The sequence below is a fragment of the Coptis chinensis genome, chromosome 6 (genome assembly GCF_015680905.1).
Source record: "Coptis chinensis isolate HL-2020 chromosome 6, ASM1568090v1, whole genome shotgun sequence".
Lineage (NCBI taxonomy): Eukaryota > Viridiplantae > Streptophyta > Magnoliopsida > Ranunculales > Ranunculaceae > Coptis > Coptis chinensis.
Window position 1 is genome coordinate 15,975,487 of NC_141461.1, and position 9,856 is coordinate 15,985,342.

A 9,856-nucleotide genomic window follows, 5' to 3' on the forward strand; every position below is an offset into this window, starting at 1 on the left:
CATTTCAATCAAGAAGATGCGGACCTTCACCACATCCCGGATGGTAAACTTGAGTAGGAATTGTACATATATCTAATCAGATATAATTGTATGTAGTGTGCTACTCTTTTTTTTTTTCTTTTTTTTTTTTTCTCGTATAATATATTATGTTACCACAACTTTCTGTTCCAAAGAATCCAAAATCTAATTTTGTTCACGGTTATCAGGTAATTCCTTTCTTTATCTATTTCTATTTTGAAGACTAATCATCACTCTGTTTGGGAGTGATATAGAAAAATAAAAATAAATAAATAAATAAATAAATAATAAATATATAGGCAACTTGTAGTCTGTATATAGTTTCTATTTTCTTGTTAGTAAATGTAATTAGTGACAAGGTCTTGTTTCTTTTTCAATGATGAAAATTATCTAGAAGTCTCACATTAGCATTCGAATTATGATTCGTTTTTAAGAAACTTAAGCTAATACGTACACAATAGTTTTTACATCTTTTCATGAGTATTCATGCACTGAGTATCATTGATTGTACATGACGAAAGTTTAAGAACCCACGGTTAGTCTACTTAAACTATCAATCCTGTGAGAATCTAACCAAAAGCCTTGATATGAGTGATTTGTGAGTAATGACACAGAGGAGTAGTTTTTTCGAATAGAAAATCACGGATCGACTTACTTGATCACCATCCAACCCTAAAGCAGAATTTAGGCATTCTTTGGATCGACATAGCTATAAATTATTACCTGTTACAAATTTTACCGCTAGTCACTCCACTTAACCTTTCATCAAACCTTTCACTTTCACCAAAAATTCCTTACCCATATATTAATCCCAAATAAAAGAACCTACCTAAATGATGAGTATGAGAAATAGGACGAAATGTAGAAAAATAAAAGAAGACTTGTTCCAAATAAAAGTTAGTTACCTGCTTCAAAAATAAAAATAAAAAATAAAATAAAATAAAATAAAAAAAATAAACATAATCATGTTTCTTAAGCCATGAAAAAAAATGAAATAAGTATAAAGGCTTAAGAGCAAGGTAGGAAAACTCAGGCAGAAGCAGGAAAAGAAAACAAGGATTTCTCGAGTGTAAATATCTTGAAGACCTTATTCTCTCATACTTATCATTTTTGATCTTCCACTTCCATTTCTTTCTACACTATCACCTAAACCCCATAATACATAATAAAGATCTCTAGCTCAATTAGGAGTAAGATGGTGTGATAATAAGTAGTAGATGTGATTGATCGACTTCGGCTTCTCTGACTGTCATCGAGTATGTGAGGAAAAGTGTGCCCACTGCACACTGGAGTTAACGAAACCTGAGTGGGAAAATTATGAGCAAATTTGTGTTTCGACACATACATGTGAGAACCCATTTAGGTACGCTCTCCAAAGGATCCAGAAACAGCCCTGTTTGTGCAATTCAATGTAAATTCACTGTATGCATGCTCATATGTAGATGTTTTAATTATTGTATGCATATTAACTTGAGTTTCGAAAGAATTAATCCTCGTTCCCCGCTAAAGAGATGTATAGATATCTGAGATTAATTTAGGAAACAAGCTTTTGTTACTGAGTCGTTATAGTATAAATGAAGTTTGTGAGTATCTTCTCTGGAAAACTCTCACGAGGCTATAACTCGTCCACTAAGGAATTTCTAGTGGTTTAAGGCCTTGTTACATATGGTCAATGCAACCTCACTCTGCGAAACGAGACTTAGCTTAGAATGCACAGTTTTGGCCACTTATCTGTTTTAATGTCTCTTCTTTGCTTGAGGACAAGCAAAATGTTGTTTGGGAGTGGTGTGATAAGCACCCAAAACTGTATTATAAAAACCTGTAGAGACATAACATTTCGGTCAATTTTGTGCTTAATAATCATGAAATAATCGCATCTTCGTGCTTTTGCGGGTTGGAGCAACTAATGTAAAAATTATGATAAAGCCAAAGATTTAAGCACGGAATAGGGAGTATACACATGCCTTCCGATCAAGCTCATGTGAAGCCCAACAAATCCGGACTAAAGCCCAAAGACTCAAATAGTACGTAATCCAAATCGAAACGAGATTACGTGCGGCGAAAGCGTCAAACTTCGAAGCTCATATCTCTTGAACCCGGGACTCGAATACGACGAGCGAGCTGCTCCGACGATCAGTCGAACTCTCTACACATAGGCGGGAAGTTGTAAAATGCCAAAAGACCGGACTGCCATCGACATTTGCGACGTGGACCCACTAGGCGGCCCCATAAGATTTGATGAGTCATCATGCAAGTCAAGACAAATGTGCAAATAATTGGTGCAAATTTGACACCTTGCATGAAGTTAATGAGTTGGTTGGATTTAGGTGATGATTATCTAAAAAAATGAAAGGTGTCAAATGGGGGTTAGTTGTGGATAAGTGAAAAATAAATGAGAGGAGAGTGTTTCACGGGGAGAAGAGAAAAAGGCTCTCTTATGTAAAGGGGGCTGATTTTTGGGAGTTGGCTAGCTTTTACTTCCTTGACTTTTACTTTTCATTTACTTCCATGTCTTTACTTTTAGTTTTTAGTTTTTAGTTTTAAGAAAAAAAAAACTTGTAACTTGTTAATGGAGGACTACACCTTCTAGTTCTTGAATAAAAACTTCTGTTTTCTCCTTAGGTAATTAGTTGGCTTTGTATTCATTTCTTCTTTCTATCTCTTTTTACTTATCTTACTTGTAGTTTTAATCAAATCCTAGGATCATGAGCTAAAACTCTCCCAAGGGGAGGGTTAATGATGCTCATGTGAGGATCGAGCTACAAATTTAGGATTCCAAAATCACTACTTAAAAGACTTAGGTTCTATTTTTCATCCTCGTCCCAAAATGACAGAGATTGACAAATATCGATCAATTGTTGTAAAGTAGAACTAGGAGTTGGAATGATATTTCAGAGATGAAATATCATTTCAATTCTACATGCTAGCATGATATGTTTAGAGATAGGTATATTATGTTAGGAATTTGAGATGGTAGTGACCTGTTTCTAAAAGACTTGTAGCTAGGCCTTGCATGAGTAGGATTAATCCTTCCCTATCTTTCTCTCTCTTTCATTTAACTATAAACAAACTTACAAATTTTAGATAACTTGTGTAAAAAAAAAATCTATTTATCAAATCCTTCTCACTTAGTTCTCTAAGGTGTAGATTTCAGTTGTGATCATTTAGATTCTTGTCTTAGAAGTTGGAACGAAATCCCTACTCAAACTAGATTGACATTCTAAAAGAAAAACAGTGAGTAAGGAATTATTGAGTTTTAGCACGTAGTAAGTCAACTTCTAAAAACACTGAAAAGTGCTAAGATCACTACTGTTGGTATGGATAAAAAGTTATACACTTTTGATTCAAGAAGTAGAAGGCCAACATTCTATATACCTTACGAGGCACCTTTTTCTTCTTTGGCATTTAGAGATGATGGTTGGATACTCGCTACTGGAACTAATAATGGCCGAGTGGTATTCTATGATGTTCGAGGGAAACCACATCCTATCACTGCTCTTCGTGCTTATAGTAATTCAGAGGTAAAACTTTGACAATAATGTTATCTATGAAATAAGTTACTATACTATTGTTCCAAAAACAAAAGAAAAAAGGCCTTACATAGTAATATTTGTTGGTGTGCCAATGTTTGAGAAACAAACAGGCAAACCTCAGTTGCTGCAGTTTTTCCTTTATAGATATTTTGTGATTGAGTGTTAAAGTAAAACTATTACATGGATCATGCCAATATTTTTTTGTTTTTTTCTCCTTCATACAGTATTTCATGGATCACCACTACTGAAGTCATTAACATATCCGATGTGCCGCCTCTTATTAATGTAAGCAATATCAGATTAAATGTGATTCATTTTACATTGAAGTTTAGGTGTATTACATATACTCATTTCATTAGCTAACTTTCTGTTTGCAAACCTTACCAACATTATAAAAAAAATTGAACTGAAATTCATTTTGTACTGAAGTAAAATGTGACTCATTCTGTTAGCCAGCTTATCCTGCTTTGTTAGTAACTTGATTTGATTGCTATTTGTTTTAGGAGAAGAGTAGCTTGGAAAAAATTGAAGAAGGTTTAGCTAGAGCTAGAGCTGCAATTAGAGAGGCGGTCCGCACACGTAATTATACATCTCAAAAGGAAGAAGATTTTATCCCCAGAGGATCACCGTCAACCTCCTGAAGGACAAAATCCAACAACATAATAGGTATTTGAGTATGAGACTTGCTATTATCTGAAGCATTGATATTTTCAGGATATACCTAGAACACAAAGGGATCCAAGGTTTCGCCTCCTTAGAAAACTTTGTCTCTCTTTATATTCGATGACGAGATTTACACCTTAGTTATAATCCATGGTTTTATTGGATTTTTGATAATTGTTTCTCCTTCAATTTACTGAGATTTGAATGCATGCGCTCGACTTAAATTAGATACTTCGTTCTTTCATTTATTATGGATTTATTAATGCTATCATTATATAGATATTTCTACTGAAGCTGGTGAAGCTTCATAACAAAATTGGCTTCATCCTTGGAAAGATGAAAGGAGAAATTATAGTCGGCAACAATAATAAGAGAAAAGATCTATCGTAAGAGTTGCACCATAAATGTTTCACACCATTCCCTAGAAATATTAAGAATGTTGAAGTGGTACTTACCAGGGTAACTGAAGATGGAAAGGAAACTGAAGACAACTTAGTGGTAGGTTGGACGCTAGGAACAAAGAAGGTTATTAAAGTGATCATGAATATCTATTGTGATTGGCACTTGGCACATTGACAGTAGAGAAGGTTCATGAGCTAAATGCCAGTAAGGATAGATTGGGTAAATATTTTGAGCAATTGAAAGGAAGGATCTCCAAAGTACCTGTGGTTGAAATTTCTATATTCACTTGAGACAGACTTGATGTATGAACAGTTCAATTCCTTATTTTTTTATCCCCCAAAAAAAAAACCACAAGCCTAAAGTTTGTTGTCTGATTGTTTTGTAATTCTCCAGTTGAAAGGCAAGGTGAAGAACAAAGGTGGCATGAAGGGCTTCAAAACTACCAATGTGGAATCTAACAAAGTACATTTCAATGAAGACCAATGATAAACATAAAAAGATAGAGTTTACCTACAAAATGAACGATGAAACTCAAAACGTAAGTAAACTAAAACTTATATTACGTGGCTAAATTTATCAAAGATTGTTCTACTCTCGATCTATTGAACAGATATAGTGGAGTAGGAAGTTCGTTCCACTCCTAGTCCTTCCAAGATTGTGTTTTTCTAGTCTAATTACTCTACTCTAAGTCTAATGAGATATTTATGAAATGATAACTAGACTACGATGCAACTACCCACAAGATGCAACTAGTCGACTATTTAAACAACTATGGGAATACTACGTCGATTCTATGATAAGGAGTTAGAGGGGGATTGATTCCACCTTAGCTCAACTTAATCCACTAACGATGAATCGTCAGAATCCGAATTGAATCGCCCGCAAAAAACAATGCAGTTATTCCTAATCCCTAATTACACATGACATTTCTACCAATTCATAACTAGCATGTAAACGATTACACCCATTCTCATGGTGAACTAATCATTTCTAGAGTAGAAAGGAAATTACGACGACTCTACGATAATCGGAATCAAGCTTTCATCAAGGCTTCTCAACCCCCTCTAATGGAGGTTTAGCCGAGAATCATCACGCTATCATTCCCAATCAAATTCGAACAAGACATGATATAAAGATTGAAACTTTGCTTATTTAAACTAAAATGGAAACTACTCATGCAAAAAATCTATTCAATCTAATAAAGACAAATAATTGAATCTAAGAATTGAACTAAATAAGTAAATGGAAAATGAAACTAGATTACCAAGAACAATATTTTATTAATCTAATGAATAATAAAACAATGATTCAAATACTAAATTAATAATCTACTTTGCTCTAAAGTAATTAATTAAACATGAAACTAGATCTAAAACAAGATATGAAAAACTAATTAATTAACTAATTGAAATTCTAAAACTAAGTTCTAAAACTAATTAATGGAGGCTAACTAATCCAATTTTTAATCTAGGTCTAACTATCTACCTCTCTACAAAGAGTCAAGCTTTTGTTTTTATACTTTCAGATCCAAAAATCGTGCATGGGCTTGGAGCCATGTTTTGGGCCGGAAAATCGTGCCCAAAACCCAATTTCTTTAGTCCAAAATGGGCTCTTCAGCTGTAATTGGCTTCGACAAACTTTTCGTCCACTTCTGCTCCTCTGATTAGGTCAAGGCTTAGACCATTGGAAATCTCTTTCCGAGCCGGTCGTTTTGACATAAGGTAGGCCCAATTCCGAGGTCTGAGTCCAAAGATACGACCTTCGAAGTTCTCACGACTTTGTGTCTTTGTTTACGCCCGCGTCGACTTTTCAGCTTTTGAACGGGCTTTACAAAGGCTTTGTCTTCTTGAATCTTGGCCTTTAATCACGGAACTCCTTAGCAACCGACCTTTGCTCCTTTATCTCACTAAAGTGGCATATTTCTGCACATCATGGACTTTGAAGCCTGAAATGCATAAAAACACGTGTCGGTATTAACTCTTAATTATTACTCACATAATTGGTCTACAAGTATGATGGTTAAGGGGTTAAAACTACAGTTTTGGGCTCTTATCAAACCACCCCCAAACAGCATTTTGCTTGTCCTCAAGCAAAGATGAGAAATTAGAATAAGTGACCAAAAATGGAGTTCTATCTATTCTCGTTTCGCTGAGTGCGATTGCATTGACCATATGCAACAAGGCTTTAAACCACTAGGAATTCTCTAGTGGACGAGTTATAGCCTCATAAAAGTTTCCAGTGAAGGTACTCACAAACTTCATCTATACTACAACGACTAAAAAATAAAACTATTGTTTCCTTATTCATGCTCTAAATTAATTATACCTTTCACTAGCGATGCATATAGAGTAATCAAGTCGAAACCTAAGCTAATATATGCATAATAATCAATCATCTACAATAAACATATATACAATGAGTAATACTATGAAATGCCTAGCGAGTTCGTTTTCTCAAACTTCGAATAAGCGCCCTTAAGTAGGTTCTCACAATAATAGTCAAGATACAACACTTTGATTTTTCCACTCAAGTTTCGCTACTCTAGTGTGCAGTGGGCACATTTTACCTTATAATCTCAATGACAACAAGGAAGCCGGAGTCGATCAAACATCCGCTTACTTACTATCACACTAACATATTCCTAATTGAGCTAGAGGTCTTTATTAGGTGTTGTTGGGGGATTAGGAGATGGTTTAAGAAGGAAGAAAATGGATATTCAAAAGGACAAGTCCGAGACAATAGAGTCTTCATATTATGTAACTAGAAAAATCTTGTTATTTACTTTTTGCTTCTACACCTTGTTTCCATCCTTAGCCATATATTTTTTTTTTTTTTCTTTGGCTTTTGACTCCTTTTTTTTATCTATTTTTTAGAGTTTTTATTTTATTTCTATTTTTATTTTGCTTTTCTTTGGATGGAAACTTCTTTTCTTTATTTTAAAAGCAATTAACTAACTTTTTGTTTACACGGGTTTTCTCTTCTTTCTTTCTTCCTCATTCTATTCTCAGACTTATCTAAATTGGGTAGGTTAATTTTTTTTTTTTTTTTTGTTTTGTTTTGTAATAGGGTAAAGGATTTGTGGTTTATGAAAGGCTAAAGAAAGGCTCAAAGGGGCGACCAGCGGAAAATAATTCATAGGTTTGAATTTCTGGCTATATCGATCCAAAAAGGGCCTAAATTCTCACTTGGGATATGGCATAGTGATCAAGCAAGTGAACGTGTGATTTCTCTATCTGGATTTTACTTCTCTCTTGTGTCATTTCTCAAATGTTTCGCTCATATAAAGCTTTAGGCTATATTCTCACAGGATTTGTAGAATAAGTACTCTAGCCTAGATTTCAAAACTTACTGCTAACAATCATAGATACTCATGTAATATATTTATAGATAGATGTAAAGATTATTACCTACATATTAACCTAAGTTTCTAAAAATTATTCTAATGCAAAAGCTACGTGAGACTTCTAGATTATTAAAAGCATAAAGAAAGAAAACAATACCAATATTCCTAAGTGTATAGCATAACTTATTTATTTATATTTTTGAATTTTTGAAATATTAACAAGAAAACAAATGCATATTATACATATTTAATAAACATGGGCAAAAGCCAAAGCAAAGACAGAGAGGGGATGTACATGTTGTAACAAAGTTGGTGTTAACCATGACAGACGAAATTGTCCTGAAAATCCAAACAGAAAGAAGGGCCCAAGTAAATATAATATTGCTTCTTTAAGCTTAATTCGTAGTATCCTATCTTACGCAATTGCCTTTAAAACTTGACGTTTGTGTTTTGTGTTGTAATGTTTTAGTGTTGCTTTTAAACTTCGTTGAATTTTGTGTTGTAATGTTTTAGTTTGGATTTTTGTTACTGTATATGGAAAGAACTCTGTGTAAGAATTCAAGTTTCATTGTAAAATTAGATGAGTGGTTGATTTCAAGTTCTTTGTATTGCGTTTTTTTGTGAATTTGTGGTGAATGTAATTATGCTGGTTACTATGTAACAAGGGAGTTGTTGAATTTGACTCTTGGATTCTTCTATGTAACAAGACTTTGTATGCATTTTCATTGGTGGCTCTGTATGCTTTGTATGCATCACTAACTATTTGTGTTTATGGAGGTGTTCACTAGCTTGTGGAGGTGCTCATGTCAGTGCTTTGAGTAGAGAAGATGGAAAAGTATTAAGTTGGGGTAGAGGAACAAGTGGACAATTGGGTCATGGAGATATGAAAAATTGTTTATACCCGTTTCCTGTAAAGTTTTTGGAAAGTTTTGTTGTGTCTTATGTTTCTGCTGGTTGGAATAACTCTGGGGGGTTTGTTTCAAGTATCTTTCTTTCTTACTCATTGCTTTATTTACTGTGTTTCTTTGTTTTTTTTATATAACACATGTGTTTAATGGAATATCATGTTTAAAAGGAGCAGCCAATGGAGATGAAACTAAAGATTTGAAGCTAGAACTCACGCCTGGGACATCCATTGAGATTTTTCCAGACAATGGGACCATTGCTACAGTCTCTGAGGCTCCACCCCAAGGTTGCGGGGCTAGAACAGAGAACAAATGGGACATTGAATGGCCAACCTGTTGACCTCAACGGCAGCCATGTAGATGCTGAATACATTCTATGGCAGCTGAAATTAAGGACAAAGGTGTTGAAGATAAGCAAAGCTCTGTTGCCACTAGATCCCAACACGTGACCACTCAACTGATTGTTGAACTTAGCAAGATGTGGAAATAAGCATCGCAGCTGTTTTTGTGTTGATAATGTATACACTTCTGATGCTTATTTCCTGTATCAATATTGCATACGTACTATTGATTGGCAGGTATTCTGTGTTCTGTGTGGGAAACTTGTGTAGGCAAAAAGAAATATTTAAAATGTGTGCCTGTCACCACTATGCCATGAAATTTTGCATTTCTAATTGACTAGTATTCTAGTTGGTGCTATCTTGTCTGGAGCATAATGCTAATGTCATCGACAGGCTTTCCCTTTGTTTTAGACTATCAATACTTTTGAAGTTCTGATCCCCTCGTTAGTTGTATCGGTCCATTAGTCAGTTAGACCTCTGCCCTTACAAACTTTAATATCGAAACCTCCCACCTGTTTCCTACGCGAATTCTTCTCTCCTCTCTTTTTACAGAGTACAAGCTTCATTTTTTTTTTTTATGTATTTCTTCACATTCAATAAGTTGGGTACAAATTGGTACGTAGCATAAAAAAAAATGGTATGTAGCTGATA

The 9,856-nt window shown here is 34.5% G+C and overlaps 1 protein-coding gene across 1 annotated transcript; it reads left to right on the forward strand.

The window, feature by feature from the left end:
- Positions 1–3,335: 3,335 nt before the first annotated feature.
- LOC147491744 (uncharacterized) lies at positions 3,336–9,204 on the forward strand. Its single transcript, XM_086567318.1, has 4 exons — positions 3,336–3,539; positions 4,055–4,130; positions 8,748–8,942; positions 9,035–9,204. The coding sequence occupies exons 1-4, from the start codon at positions 3,336–3,338 to the stop codon at positions 9,202–9,204; spliced, it is 645 nt and encodes a 214-aa protein (XP_086423444.1).
- The last annotated feature ends 652 nt before the right edge of the window (positions 9,205–9,856 follow it).

Excerpts from the sequence above, each read along its gene's own strand:
- LOC147491744 (XM_086567318.1), top strand. The coding sequence starts at position 3,336 with ATGGATAAAAAGTTATACACTTTTGATTCAAGAAGTAGAAGGCCAACA. Across the intron at positions 4,131-8,747 it reads TAGAGAGGCGGTCCGCACAC|CTTGTGGAGGTGCTCATGTC; the intron begins GTAATTATACAT and ends GGTGTTCACTAG. Across the intron at positions 8,943-9,034 it reads CTCTGGGGGGTTTGTTTCAA|GAGCAGCCAATGGAGATGAA; the intron begins GTATCTTTCTTT and ends CATGTTTAAAAG.